This window comes from Aquarana catesbeiana, linkage group LG03 (assembly GCF_042186555.1).
Source record: "Aquarana catesbeiana isolate 2022-GZ linkage group LG03, ASM4218655v1, whole genome shotgun sequence".
Classification (NCBI taxonomy): Eukaryota; Metazoa; Chordata; class Amphibia; order Anura; family Ranidae; genus Aquarana; species Aquarana catesbeiana.
Genome location: NC_133326.1, coordinates 321,318,962 through 321,334,517, shown reverse-complemented (window position 1 = coordinate 321,334,517; position 15,556 = coordinate 321,318,962). Strand labels below are relative to the sequence as shown.

The window sequence follows — 15,556 nt, the reverse complement described above, 5'->3', positions numbered from 1 at the left end:
CCAAAATGGAGTTCAGCTGCAAAAGTGTAACATGCTCCATAGCTGTCTTTATCTGATTCTGTTAAAGTCACTAGATCAGATCACAATTCTATAATTCTGAGCTTGACTTCCAAAAAAACAAAAATGCACAGAAATAGCAGAATATGTTCCTATGTTTATGCTTGTGTTTTAGGGTGTCTGTAAGCCGCGCCATCAAACCATTTGCCGAACCAGGGCGCCCTCCTGATTGGTTCTCCCAAAAGGTAAGTACGTGAGTGTGTAAATTAAGTTTCGTTGTTATCCAACAGATATCCTAATTGCAATTTGTACTGGGAGCTGTTGTCTTTTAACTTTGTATACAGTAGCAAATGGCAAACACCCCTGTCAGTTAATTTTGTCTGTGTCCCACTGAAAATATTTCTGTTCACTTCCTGTACTAGAGATGCAACAGGGAATGAGAAGAAAACTCTCCAAACTTTGAGTGCTTCCAATCTTGAACAGTTGTTACTGGACCATTTGACCACTTTGGATAATTTATACACACCTTTTGCTCTGGTGACAAATAGTTTTAGCTCCCTTTCTGTCTTGATGAAAATGGTCACCAGGACTCTTCTCTGGTCCCTCTTTGGCACTCCTGGCCCCTCCCTCCTGTTGAGTGCCCCCACAGCATGCAGTTTGCTATGGAGGCACCTGAGTCGAGCCACAGCTCCCTGTGTTTATTCTGACATGGAGCCCCAGCCCAGGCCCACTCCCTTTCTCTTCTCATCACGCTGCTGTATCAGCCAGTGAGGAGGGGAGTCCCGGACAACCGAGTTTCTCGTACAAGATCGCTGGATCTAGATGGGGCTCAGGTAAGTATCAGAGAGGCTGAGGGGGCTGCTGCACAGAGAAGGCTTTTTATCTTAAAGCATAGAATGCATTAAAGGGGTTGTAAACCCTCGCCGTTTTTCACCTTAATGTATTCTATGCATTAAGGTGAAAAACATTTTTGATGCAGCAACGCCTCAGAGCCCCCCTTATACTTGTACCTGAGCCCACGAAATTTTCGCGACGGGAACAAGCACACCAGCTCCGGCCGGTGTCTCATGTCCTGATTGGATAGATTAATAGCAGTGCAGCCATTGGCTTCTGCTGCTGTCAATTAAATCCAATGACAGGCGGGGGGGCGGGGCCAAGTCGGCATTCGTGTCTATGGACACAAATGCTGGACTTGGGAGCGCGCCTGCAAGGTAACCCCTTCAGGAGAGCGCTTCTCCCAGGGGTTTATCTGATGTGGGGAGGAGCCGTGAGAGCCGCCGGGGGACCCCAGAACAGGTGGATCGGGGACACTCTGTGCAAAACGAGCTGCACAGTGGAGGTAAGTATGACATGTTTGTTATTAAAAAAAAACAACAAAAAAACCTTACAATCACTTTAAGATTAAAAACCTTCTGTCTTTACAACTACTTTAACCACTTCAGCCCCGCAAGATTTGGCTGCTGAATGACCGGGCCATTTTTGTTATTCGGCACTGCGTCACAATCAGATTGCATAGTGTATACACGCAATCGATACGTTTGTGTAGACATAGTGTGTAGACGCAATAGATACGTTTTGATTCATGGATGTAGGACAGTAAGGTACGGGTCTGTAGATTTTATGGAAAGCTTTGATATTTTTACAAAAAAGTACATGAATACTTTATTGGTACATAGGGGAGTTGGAATTTAAAAAAAAGCTAAACTTAGGCTTTAAGTGTATTATTTATACACAATTTTCAATGGTGAAAAACTGCTTATGTCAGATTTCTGTGATGCAGTGCAAATAACCATCCCACATTAAGGCTACTTTCACGCTGGGGTGGTGGGGGCGGTAGTGGTAAAGGGGCAGCAGCGGTAAGGTGCCGCTAGTTTTAGCAGCGCTTTATCGTCGTTTTAGCGGCGCTTTTAGGCCACTAGCGGGGCACTTTTAACCTCCGCTAGCGGCCGAAAAAGGGTTACATGCGTCCGCAAAGTGCCACTGCTGAATCGCTTTGCAGGTGCTTTGGCAGAGCTAGCCATTGATTTTAATGGCAGGGGCAGTTTAGGAGCGGTGTGTACACCGCTTCTGCACCGCCCCGCCCCAAGGATGCTGCTTGCAGGACTTTTTTTCCTGTCCTTCAAGCGCACCGCTCAGTGTAAAAGCACTTGAGCTTTCACACTGGGGCTGCAGAAGAGGCAGCTTACAGGCACTTTTTTTTAGCGCAATACGCCTGTAAAATGCCTTAGTGTGAAAGTGGCCTTACATACATTATGCCTTGCATTAACATGTATTACAATAAAGGGTATTTAAACCCAAAAACAAAATTGTAATATATTGCAGCTTACCAGCCCTGATGTGATGGCTGCATTCGTTTTCACTTTCTAAGATAAGATAACATTTTCTGCAAGTACAAGTGTTGATCTTGCCAGAAATCTTCCTTCTGAGTTAAAAAAACAAAAAACCACAAAAAATTCCCTCTTCACGTAAACTACTAGTTTCACCAATCCACCATGGAACGAAGATGAATAGAAGTAGACATGTTTTAAAGTCCAGACTGTGTGACAACCATATCTGCGCCCCCCCCCCCCCCCCAGATACATTTGAAAAATGAGTAAAGGCAGAAGGGACATCAATTCTGTTATTCAGAGGATCACCTGGTGCAAATACAGATGGGTGGGGGGGAACTAGTAAGCTGCAGAACAATAATTTTTTTTTTTTTGGACTTAGATGAGTTTAAGGCAGGACATTTATTTGAATACGTTGCCATTGCACCCCAACACAGTAAAAAAACTCACATACTACTTTTCGTTTTAGGGCAGTGTGCCACAGTGAATGGTAATGTGTTCCAATGCAGTTGCTTAGACACCGCATTGGTGTGCTATTTTTAAATAATACTCAGCACAGTACAAGCTTTTCAGTAACGTGGTGGAACTTATGTTTTACAGTAAGATATGAATCTGAGTGGGGCCCTTAGTCAAGTATATTGTTGAAAGTGATTGATGTGATTTAATATTTTCTTTTTAGTTTACTCTTATTACCATGGTCTTATTGTGGTTTTGATCTGTAAGTTGTTTTTGAGTATTCATTACACCCAATTTTGTGTTGTGTAGCATTGTGCCTCGCAGTACTCAGAGCTTTTGGAGACCACAGAGACCCCAAAGTGAGTATATATTTTTCTTCTGTCACATTAAAGAAAACCTTATGCGGCAAGAAATGAAAGGGCTGTCCTTGCCTGTGTGATCTTTGCGAATTAATTATTTCACAGTACATGCAGCTAGGGAGGTCAGTGAGATCTTATTTTTAGATCCCCTTTAAACACAGCATACAAAAACCATGTTAATACCTTAGGACTGCATAGGGGACTAAAGGGTCATTCCCATACCTAATAATAAACTGTGAAATCGGGAGAGTGTTGATATAAACAAGAAAAAATTAGTTGGAAAATATTTGAAATTTTAGAATTTAGTTTGTACCTAGATTTAGTCTATGGACCGACTACAGTAAATTATAAAAAAAAATTGCTTGTATCTAAACTCAATCTGTAAACTGACTGCAAAAAAAAAATCACAGGGAAGTTAAGACTTCTTCAAGATTACAATTTATTTTGGAAATTTCAATGCTCATAGCTTGAAAGCAACAAAACTAGAAAGGTCTTATACTATTTTTAAACAACACATTTAACCCTTTTACTGCCCAGTCCGTACATCGCATGGACCTGACAGCTGCTAGGGTTGCTTTTACAAGAAAGCTGACCTCGAAAAACAATACTGTACTGAGATGCAAAAAAAACAATACTGTACTGAGATGATGCATGCAGCTTATACTGACATAACCACTCAAAGTCCAGTGACTTACGGGTATGTTGCTGGTCAGCAAAGAGGTTAAAGTGTGTTACTGCTTGCTTTGGTTCGCTATAGTCTGGGCACAGGTTCCTTGACTGGAATAAACTAGGGCTAACCTGGCAATTACATTTCTTTAGGTATTGATAGGCTGGTACTGCTTGTTGGCATTATCCACATTTCAAATATTTAAATCTCTCAGTAGCAAAAGGTTTAATTATCTATGTAACCCTAGACTAATGGTTTTATTTGGCGTTGTTGGGTAGAGGTTCACAGCCTTACTGGTCATTTTATGTTATTCATTTCTAGACGGAAACGAGGGGAACGAGGAGAGGTTGTGGAGACCATAGAGGATGTAATTGTACGGAAACTGACAGCAGAAAGAATTGAGGAACTGAAAAAGTTAATAAAAGACACGCAGGAGAAATACAGGTGTTCTTTAATGTTTTTAAACTTGTTTGACCTTTCATGTAGATATACAGTGCCTTAAAAAAGTATCCATAACCCTTGAAACTTTCCTCATTTTGTCATGTTACAACCAAAAACGTAAATGTATTTTATTGGGATTTTATGATATAAACCAACACAAAGTGGCACGTAATTGTGAAGTGGAAGGAAAATGAGAAATGGTTTTCAAATTTTTTTACAAATATTTTTAAAGTGTGGCACGCATTTGTATTCAACCCCCTTTACTCTGATACCCCTAACTAAAATCCAGTGGAACCAACCAATTGCCTTAAGATTGCCTTTATTGATTAGTAAATAGAGTCCACCTGTGTGTAATTTAATCGCAGAATAAATGCAGCTGAGAAGCCCTCAGGTTTGTTAGAGAAATTTAGAAACACACCAGACAGGTCAGGGATAAAGTTGTGGAAAAGTTTAAAGTAGGGTTAGGTTATAAAAAAATATCCTAAGCTTTGAACATCTCACGGAGCACTGTTCAATCCATCGTCCTTAAATGGAAAGAGTATGGCACAACTGCAAACCTACCAAGACATGGCCGTCCACCTAAACTGACAGGCTGGGCAAGGAGAGCATTAATCAGGGAAGCAGCCAAGAGGTCCTTTGTAACCCCGGAGGAGCTGCAGAGATCCACAGCTCAGGTGGGAGAATCTGTCCACAGGACAACTATTAGTCCTGCACTCCACAAATTTTAGAGTTTGTGGAAGAGTGGCAAGAAGAAAGCTATTGTTGAAAGAAAGCCATAAGAAGTCACGTTTGCAGTTTACAAAAAGCCATTTGGGGGACACAGCAAACATGTGGAAGAAGGTGCTCTGGTCATATGAGACCAAAATTTAACTTTTTGGTTTAAAAGCAAAATGCTACGTGTGGTGGAAAACTAACACCGCACATCACCCTGAACACACCATCCCCATCATGAAACGTGGTGGCAGCATTGTGTTGTGGGGATGCTTTTCTTCAGCAGGGACAGGGAAACTTGTCAGAGTTGATGGGAAGATGGGTTAAACAAAATAAAGGGGAATCTTAGAAGAAAACCTGTTGGAGTCTGCAAAAGTCTTGAGACTGGGGAAGAGGTTCATCTTCCAGCAGGACAACGACCCTAAACATACAGCCAGAGCTGCAATAGAGTAGTTTAGATCAAAGCTTATTCATGTGTTAGAATGGCCCCGGCAAAGTCCAGACCTAAATCCAATTGAGAATCTGTGGCAAGACTTGAAAATTGCTGTTCAGATGCTCTCCATCCAATCTGAAGAGACTGAGGTATTTTGCAAATAAGTATAGGCAAAAAATTCACTCTCTAGATGTGCAAAGGTGGTAGAGACATCCCCAAAAAGACTTGCAGCTGTAATTGCACCCGAAAAGTGGTTTTACAAAGTATTGACTCAGGGGGGGCTGAATACAAATGCACGCTACACTTTTCACATATTTATTTGTAAAAAATGTTGAAAACCATTTTCCTTCCACTTCACAATTATGTGCCACTTTGTGTTGGTCTATCACATAAAACCTCAATAAAATACATTTATGTTTTTGGTTGTAACATGACAAAGATGTGGAGAATTTTAAGGGGTATTCATACTTTTTCAAGGAACTGTATATGCTAACAAATAATGCTCCCAAACTTTTGATTGTACTCATGTACTAATCAACCTTTGCCTAAGCAGCTGTACTTGCAGTGGAATAGCATTGGACCAGGTTTTCATGTAATTTACAGTATCAAACCAGTATTTTTGTTGTGTGTGTTTGTTTTTTTTTTTTTTTGTTTGTTTTTTTTTGGAGGCTTATCTTGTTTTCCACAAAGTAGGGATAGGAGTTCAGGCAGCTTTTACTGTATGAAAAATAAATAATTATTTTTAGGATTTGAGAAGAATAAAGTTCTGATGGAGAAGGAAGAAGGCTGGCCCTTTTAAGGATGTCTGGGTGATAAGTTATACTTGGTCCTAGAAATGACTGAGTAATATGTGCAGGATGTCTCCCAGGGATGGCATTGAGCTGATGGGATGGGGATGATAAAAAGTGATGTTTGAAGGGGGCTTGTTCCATCTCATGACAAGCTTGTATCCTTATGCTTGCTATCTGCTGCTTATGGATGAAATGAAGGACAAGGGGGTGAGAGGTTTAGTCTGTTCTTCAAGGGTGAAGTGAATTTGTAGGTCTTGTTCCCACGGACCAACTTAGTGTAAGGCATAGGAAGGCCACCATGATTGAGCAATGAAGTGCACTTGTGTTAATATATTGCATCTTCCTATCTAGCTGTATTTTCCACACCAGATTTCATTGATCAATTGCAACATGTGATCTCTGTAACAGACTTGTTCAATGAGTCTTGTCTGTTATTACATTTCATTGATAATCTTGTGTAATGCTACCCCCACCCATTTCCTACTTCTTTTTTTTCCTATACAGCACAATTAATTATGGTGCTAAAATACTGTAAAGGTAAAAATTGAGCTAATATATTCATGTCCCTAATAATGCTGTTCACCCTTATTAGGAAGTTGAAAAAGGAAGCAGAACTGATTCAGAGTGGCCACATGGACAGCAAACTTGAAGAACTGTGGAATGATGTTGTGGTGTAAGATACAACCCCCCCCCCCTCCCATACATCTTGTATATTTAATTGTTGTCATTGGCCTCATGACCACAGTGAAATCTTTTTCTTCTAGCAAGAAGAAACAAGAAGAAGAGGAAGCGGAGCTGAAGAGAAAGGCTACAGATGCTGCTTACCAAGGTTAATGAGTTGTTATTTCATTTAGACACAATATACTAGTAACATGCATTACTGCCAAGGGTGACCTGCTTTGCCAGTCCATAGATCAGCAATCCATAACACTTAGGGAACTGAATCCTGGAAAGCCTTGCTGGTCTCAGAACCAGCGGGACACCGGAAACTGAAAAAGAAATAAATAAGCGCACCGGCCCCTAGTGTGGTGACCTTTATTAAAGCAGAAGTAAACCCATCGATTAGTAATAGTTTAAAAAAAAAACGTTACATTCTCGGCATTTTGGAAATGCTAACTGTCACATTGGTTTGTGCTCTTAACCAAACTGTCAAACCATCCAAAGGCTGGTGTAATTACTGATCACATGTGCAGCATCATGGCAGCTTCCTTGGCTGAAACCGATAGGAGGGTTTATTTCCTCTATAAGTGGATAAAATACATGTAAAATTGCACTCACAATTGTAGGCATTTATGAGACATGTCATCCAGTGTATGGGCATTGCGCTATAAATACTTCTTTCCTCTCCTCACTGTCCGAATATTAGTTCCATCGGCTCCCAAGTCAGCTGCACCATGGACCTAACACAAGCTGTCACACCACAAGCTCACAGCGGGGCAGGGGAGCATTCCTAGCCGCCTGGGGTTGACACGGTCTACAGAATCATGTGGACTGGAGGATCAGCGATGGATGGATACACTGTCAAGTGAGTGACGCAACGTTGCTATGACAACGCATATCGGAGGGCATAGCCTCCTTCAAGGGACTTGGAAAAAGGAGGCCCCGCTCTCTGAAGCATGTTGTCACAGCAACGGTGTGTCACTTGCTTGACAGTGTCTCCATCCATCACTGATTCCCCCGCTGATCCTCCCATGGTGCTGTACACTGTGTGAGCTGCCGGGCTGCTAGAAACGCTCCCCTGCCTCCCTGTGAGCTTGTGGTGTGACAGCTTCTGTAAGTGCAGGTCTAATGTTCAGCCGACTTGAGATCCAATGGCTAAACTGTCATTCGAACAATGAGGAAAGGAAAGAGGTGTTTACAGCGTGGTGCCTCATACATGCCTACAATTGAGAGTGCAATTTTTACTTGTATTTTATCCATTTAATAAAGATTACTGCATTAGGAGCCAGTGTGCTGTTTTCTTTTTGTATAATTAAATTAACCTGTCCATTTACTGCATTTTGCTAGTTAGTCATAGCCATATTAGTTAGCGTTGCCCTGAGCAGGTTTTTTTAACTTTGTAAAGAGTCTCTTCTTAAGAGATCTATCCATTACCATTTGTCCTTGACAAAAACAAGATACAATTCACCTGGATGCACTAAGTAGTTGTGATGTGTGTGTGTGTGTGTGTGTGTGTGTGTGTGTGTGTGTGTACAGTATGTATATGTATGTATATTATATTCTCTAATCTCTATCACAGTTTTACAACTGCTTGCCAAAGTTGCAAACTGGTATCAGTGTTTAGACCTTAATTCCTTCATGACAAAGGTAGAACAGATCCTAAGCCAGGAAGACTGGGCCTTTTTGTGATGAGACACTTTTTTTTTTTTTTTTTTCCTTTTCAACAAGGTTGTCCTCTTTAGTGGTTTTAAATCTGCACTGTGGGTAGCGGATGGAAAGATATTTTATATAAAGAAAATAAAATGGTTATGGCCATGGTCACAAGGTCACTTTTGTGGCTCTGCATTTGCTGGTCCTCAATCTCTTACACTAAACTATATCCACTTAGCAAATAAAAGGTCTACATTGCCACATCTGGGCTGGTTAGTCTGTTTATTTGAAGGGTAAGTCAAGTTTTGTGCGGAGGAAAAAAAAACTGTATGTGCTTTAAAAACATTTTTAAAGCATATATAGTTGCCACACAGGCCACATTGTAATTTAAGTTAACCTCATTTAATAAAAACAATAAATGCACATCTTTTTGCCAGTAAAAAAATGTGCATTTTTTATTTCTTTTTACTAGGAGCCTGGAAAGCATTGCTCCTGTGATCAACAGATCGTGGGTGCCATGCAGGACTCCTGCAGGCTTGTCAGTTTATCTGTCTTCTCGTACCTCATACAAGAAGGCAGTTACACACTCACAGAAAGAAACAATTAACTACCTAGGGCGCTGAACAGCATGCTGATAGTTAACCTGACAGCCGCAAAGGCTGTCGGTACTTGTAGTTTCCCATTCGCAGAACTCTGTGAATGAATGAAGCGACTGCATTTTTTTAAAATGGGGACAGCGAGCAGGGGGTGAAGATCCCCTGCTTGCGGTCCCTAGATTCAGCGTATCTGGGAGCTGCTGCAGGAGTGGGAACATGTTATGTTCTACCCTTAAAAATGGGTAGAACATATAACATGTTCCCAAAGGTGTACCTTTTTAATGTTAAAAAATACTCTTCCTTTTCAATCTGCAGCTGTTGTAATTTTCTATAAAATTCAGTGCAATATGGCAACCTGGAAGCATTCTGTACACAGTTGTTGTGAGGAACTCTGCATTGAGATGCAAGTCTAGTTTTAGGCATCCTGTGCAGCAAAAATGTCTTTTCTTGTTAAGATACTTCCTAAGGGTTAATCACTTCTAACGGGATGCAGACCCTTCAACTTTTCCCCTTCAGAACTGTAAAAGTGCATTAGGTGCTTATAACGAATTAGTCACTCCCGTTCAGAATCATCCCTGCAAAAAGGGCATGATATAACGAAAAGCTATTCCTTCACAGTAGAAATGGGTAGTAATCTGCAACAAAGTTTGTTAAAATCCTTGCAATGTTCATTGATCACCCAGAGGGGGTTGTTTTATTCTCAACAAAAATAGTTACTCTTTAAGTGAACCTGTAAGGATAAAAACTTTGGAAAGCTGCCATTGCTGATTTGGATTATAAAGGTGCAAGCTGTGTGAGGCTACCATGCATGCACAGTAAATTTTCATACAGGTTCAGTAATGTGGTCTGTGTTTCTTACTCCTTTTTATCCCAGCTCGCCAGGCAGCTAAGAACATTCCTCGAAGATCTTCATCTGCAATAGGACGTTCGTCTGTTGGCTCATCCTCTCCCGGTGGAGAGTTTGGCCTTGGAGACCTGACACCAAGCAGCACAGAGGAGGGAAGTGTGGGGGTAAGAACTCTGGAAACATAGGGGTTTTGAGCATGTATTACATTTACAACTTCAATGTTTAATTACATCTTTTCTTTACAGGTAAGTGTGGGGTCTTTACCAAGCACCCCAGTCTCCTCCTCCTTCATTGGCATTCCTGATACCCCTCCTCCTCCTGCCCCTTTGGAATCCCCGTTGACCCCTGTGATGGACGACTCTCCCCAGAAAAAGACGGGACAGAAAGCAACTCCACCCCCCTCCCCGCTGTTATCGGAGCTCCTGAAGAAAGGCAGTCTGTTGCCCACGAGTCCCCGGCTGGTACGGAACCCCTCCCTGGTCCTCACAGAGGGTGCCCCAACACTACCCATAGTTATGCCAAGGGAGGAAACTCTACTAGTAGTCAAGTTTCTTGCCATATCTTTTTGTTTACTTACAGGTCAATGAAGGGGAAATGGCTTTAGCGTCTAATCATATTTCTGGATCAAGTGTCCTAATGGATGTTGGAGTTCTCCCCAATCTGCATGGAGGTGAGATGCACCCTGTTCCAGGCACAATTCCTGCATCTCCAGCAGCCTCGGGTATGTGGTCCACCTGCAGATACGGGAAGTGGGGAAACAGTTATCCACTATCTAAATATATTAACTTCTTTCTTTTTAATCTGTCTCATAAATCATATTAGATCTTTATCAACTTATTTTCTTTTTTATGAATCCCCTTCTCTCCTTTCACTTGGTCCCGGACTCTTATGCTCCCCACACTGTTCATTGACCCCTTTTCTTTCCTTTTCTTTTTTTCTTCCTTGTTTTTATGTTCTTCTGTCCCTGGCCTCTTGTGTTCTGTTTTCCCGTCCTGTTCTTGATCTGTTAGGTGCTCCCACTCTTTCCCGGCTTCTAGAAGCTGGTCCTGCACACTTCGCTACATCTCTCGCTTCCTTCTCTGCTCCTGCTGCAAGTGAATCTCCGTCTAAATCTTTGCTGACCCCTATAGAATCCCAGGCTACTATTATTATGATGTCAGCCCTGCCAATGACTGCAGCTGTCCCAGGTAACTCTTTGCCTTGGGCTTCCTGCTTGTCTTATGATGTGCTTTACACTACACTAAAGGGAAGAAGTAACTATAATTATCTATTATTATACAGGATTTATATAGCGCCAACAGTTTACGCAGCACTTTACAACATTAGGGCAGACAGTACAATTACAATACAATTCAATACAGGAGGAATCAGAGAGCCCTGCTCGTTAGAGCTTAGAATCTAGGAAGGAATCTATCCTTGTCATACGTATTTTCTTCTCTTAGACATGATCAGAGTGGGTGCATTTTTAGCTCTTAATAATAATAAATTTTGCTTGGATTATTTTAGTTGGATTTTACATATGATATGTTTTTGGAATTAGTTATCACACTGGAATCTTCTAAGATTGATCTTGTTTGACACTACAGTGGCCCAACAGGAGGATAACGACTCTACTTCCGATCAACACACTGTAACCGTGTCCATGGATAGCAGTGACATTTCTATGATCATAGACTCCATCAATAAAGAATGCTTGGCAAGTAGTGATGGAAGCATGCAAAATAAGGACGAATCATCTGAGAGCAAGGGAGATTTGGACCTAGCAGAAAAGATGGACATTGCTGTATCCTACACTGGGGAGGAATTGGACTTTGAAACTGTTGGTGATATTATTGCAATAATTGAAGACAAGGTAAATAACATGCACTCACTGATAGTGATATCGTGTGTGAAGATAATTCATAGGTTATGTTTTAGCAACACAGGCAGAGCTATTCTTTTCCAATTGCCAAGGTACTTGTATTTCTTTTAGGAATGCACCGAATGGGTTTTTTGGTGCCGATACCGAAAATAAATATTCTTGATCCCGAAAACCGATACCGAAACGGCACCAATACCAAAAGTGACTGTTTTAAAAATATTTTTTATACAGGAGATGGTCAGAGACTGGGGATATGGTACAGGAGATGGTCAGAGACTAGGGACATGGTACAGGAGATTGTCAGAGACTAGGGACATGGTACAGGAGATGGTCAGAGAATGCAGACACATTACAGGAGATGGTCAGAGACTGCGGACATGGTAGAGGAGATGGTCAGAGACTGCGGACATGGTAGAGGAGATGGTCAGAGACTGCGGACATGGTAGAGGAGATGGTCAGAGACTGCGGACATGGTAGAGGAGATGGTCAGAGACTGCGGACATGGTAGAGAAGATGGTCAGAGACTGCAGACGTGATACAAGAGATCAATGCAGCCTCACCAGTGCCCATCATGCAGCCCGCGTTTGCCCCTCAGATGCAGCCTCACCTGTGCCCGTCATGCAGCCTCACCTGTGCCCGTCATGCAGCTTGCCAGTTCCTGAATCAGAGCAGCCGATCTCCATGTGTCACGGAGCTGCATTTGAATTGCCCTGGTCGCAGTAATGGTGTCCCGTCTCCTGTAATCGCGTCACATTGATTCAGTGTCCCACCATTGGATCAGTGTGCCGTTTGTTACTGCGGTCTGTGTAGTTAAGGTCCCTGACACAACGGAGATCGCGGCAGGGAGGAGGAGAAGAGAGGAGAGGACTGCGGCGTGCCGCGCCAGAAGGACACTCCCGTAATGGGCAGCACCAGGGACGGGGCCCTGCCCCCATATTCGGCGAGATTTCCTTTTCGGCATTTTGTCGAAAAGGCCATTTTTGGCCGATATGTTTCAGCGGCCGAAAATTCGGTGCATCACTAATTTTCTTTATCGTACATCACGGGACACAGAGCAGCCATAAAAATTACTATATGGGTTATATGCCACCTAAAGGTGAATGGACACTGGCAGACCAAACGAAAAGGAAGTCCTCCCCTATATAACACCTCCTACACAGGATGTACCTCAGTTTTTTCATCAAGGTCTGTAAGGTGGTGGTCAGTGATGTGATACATGTGCTCTTGGAGCATACTTGGAGGTCTGGACGATTCTTTTAAGAATCATGGACTTCAATCTGATCCATTCGTAAAAGCTGTCAGCCAAAATGGATGGTACCCGAGCCTTATTGGATAGAGCAGATTCCTTGAGGTTTGCCTGTAATGCAGCCTTACAGCGCTGGACCCTGCGTAATGGAACCCTGTGCAGTGTTTGTTCTGACCAAGGTGCTTTCCTGCAGTGTGCTATACAGGTCCTGGGGAGTGGACCCCAGATTAAGGGGGACCCAGTCCCTGAAAGTCTTTTATGGCAAAGCCCGTTGTGATGGGTGAAGTCTGGACTCCTTTTAGACTAATGCCGCGTACACACGAGCGGACTTTATGCCAGACTTTGCCCGGCAGACTTTGCCCGGCGCACTTTTCGACGGACTTTTCGACGGACTTTTCGACGGACTTTACGACGGACTTTACGACGGACTTTCTAAATGAACGGACTTGCCTACACACAATCCACCAAAGTCCGTCGAATTCGTACGTGATGACGTACGACCGGACTAAAACAAGGAAGTTCATAGCCAGTAGCCAATAGCTGCCCTAGCGTGGCTTTTTGTCCGTCGAACTAGCATACAGACAAGCAGACTTTTTGACCGGGCTCAATTTCGACGGATTGATTTAAAACGTTTCAAATCTAAGTCCGTCCAACTTTTGAGAAGACAAAGTCTGCTGGAGCCCACACACTATCGAATTGTCTGACGAAATCCCGTCCGCCGGGCAAAGTCTGCCGTAAAGTCCGCTCGTATGTATGCGGCATTAGAGTTCTGCAACAGGAATGGCATTTTTGTAGTTTCCCTTTTTTTTTAACTACCTCAATACTGGGCACTTTCACCCCCTTCCCGCTCAGGCCATTTTTTAGCTTTCAGCGCTGTTGCACTTTGAATGACAATTGCGCGGTCATGCAACACTGTACCCAAATTAACTTTTTTATCTTTTTCTTCACACAAATAGAGCTTTCTTTTGGTGGTATTTAACCACTGCTGGGATTTTTAATTTTTTTTACAAAAAAAAAGAAAAAAGACATTTTGAAGAAAAAAAAAACTTTTCTGTCAGTAAATTTTATAAATAAGTAATTTTTTTGCACTGATGGGCGCTGATGAGGCTGCACTGATGGGCGCTGATGAGGCTGCACTAAAGGGGCTGTGCTGATGAGGCTGCACTAAAGGGGCTGCACTGATGAGGTGGCACTTATGGGCACTGATTAGGTGGCACTAATGAGACGGCACTGATTGGCATCACTGCTGGGCACTGCTGGGACTTTCCTGTCCAGGTCTCCTCTGCGAAGGGATGCCGCTGATCGGCACTCCTCACCACACACTGTTAGTGTGAGGCGAGGAGAGCCGATTCATGGCACTTCCGTATTTACATGTGACCAGCTGTGATTGGACACAGCCGATCACATGGTTAAAGAGCCGTGGCTCTTTACAGAGATCAGGGTCGCACCGTGTCCTAGCAGCACAGTGCAGCCACGATCGCTACACCCCCCCCCGCGCATGCGATAGCGGCCGTTCTGGGGTGCCATCATATGACGTCCTCCCAGAATGAGAGCTGCACTGTCCCTCCCTCATTTGACGGTGGGCGGGCGGGCGGCAAGCGATTAAAAAGAGATCTGACTGTCTGGTTTTCTCTCAGTGGCCACTGGGGCAGTGTGCTGTTTAATCATGATCTGTGTACTACTTAGGAGAGTGGGCTGCTGTTTCTCCTCCAGCCACTAGAGGACACAGGCTCGCTCAGTATGTCCTATTTCTATACAGGCAGGAAGTGGAGGGGCGGCCATGTTTACCATGTGGACGGCAGGTTCAGCAGGGCCTCTTAAGACATAACAGCAGCCCATGGATACTAAGTGTGAGTTTTTACTATGGGAGAAATGTGTGGCCAGACAAGTCATCATTATATACTGCATACTTACTGCTTAATCCGGGGGACCTGTACAACTGTAAGCCGATACACCCCCTATACGTGTATGATTGCACTGTAAGGTGTGTTGTCTCCAGAATAATGTGCATCTGGTCTGCAGGAGCTTACTTTTAGGCTGCTCTGAAGCAGAAAAAGGGCTGCATGGGATCCATATGTGCTTGGCTAAGCCTGCAAAACTAGCATGGGGCCAAGTGCAATTGGGCAGGTGCAGCATAGTTATACATGCTTGCAAACTTGTTGCTTAAATGCATGTTTGAATAAGATACATGTGGCATAGATACATGTGGCATAAGCACATGTTTGAAAGAATATGGGCATCGGTGCACTTTAAGGAATTGTGTCTCCATAATAGGATGGGTTGTGATGTGGGTTAGTGTCAAATTCAAAAAGGCACCAACATCCCTGAATGGAAAGTATATACTGAGGAGGTTTTGGGGGGATTCTTAGTATGCCATAAACACAATAGAACCAGAAGGTTTATATATAAAAATACATTTTTATTTGTACAAAGTTGAAAGTTGTTATTTGACAGAAAAAAGAACCAAATTGTCTTATGGTGTGTCGCACATAGAATTGTTTCCTTTTTCTTTTC

At 42.9% G+C, this 15,556-nt stretch overlaps 1 protein-coding gene across 9 annotated transcripts in view; it reads left to right on the top strand.

Moving 5' to 3' along the window:
• The window catches only part of BRD8 (bromodomain containing 8), a 108,120-nt gene that overhangs the window by 9,384 nt on the left and 83,180 nt on the right, over positions 1 to 15,556 (top strand). For 3 of the 9 annotated variants that reach the window (XM_073620431.1, XM_073620438.1, XM_073620436.1), the window contains exons 3-12: positions 173 to 242; positions 3,090 to 3,139; positions 4,128 to 4,250; positions 6,775 to 6,855; positions 6,947 to 7,011; positions 9,963 to 10,099; positions 10,181 to 10,396; positions 10,515 to 10,656; positions 10,946 to 11,122; positions 11,522 to 11,787. In XM_073620431.1, the coding sequence (XP_073476532.1) occupies positions 173 to 242; positions 3,090 to 3,139; positions 4,128 to 4,250; positions 6,775 to 6,855; positions 6,947 to 7,011; positions 9,963 to 10,099; positions 10,181 to 10,396; positions 10,515 to 10,656; positions 10,946 to 11,122; positions 11,522 to 11,787 (1,327 nt within the window). The remainder of the gene's footprint in view (positions 1 to 172; positions 243 to 3,089; positions 3,140 to 4,127; positions 4,251 to 6,774; positions 6,856 to 6,946; positions 7,012 to 9,962; positions 10,100 to 10,180; positions 10,397 to 10,514; positions 10,657 to 10,945; positions 11,123 to 11,521; positions 11,788 to 15,556) is intronic. The other 6 variants (XM_073620434.1, XM_073620439.1, XM_073620433.1 and 3 more) reach the window with 4 other exon arrangements.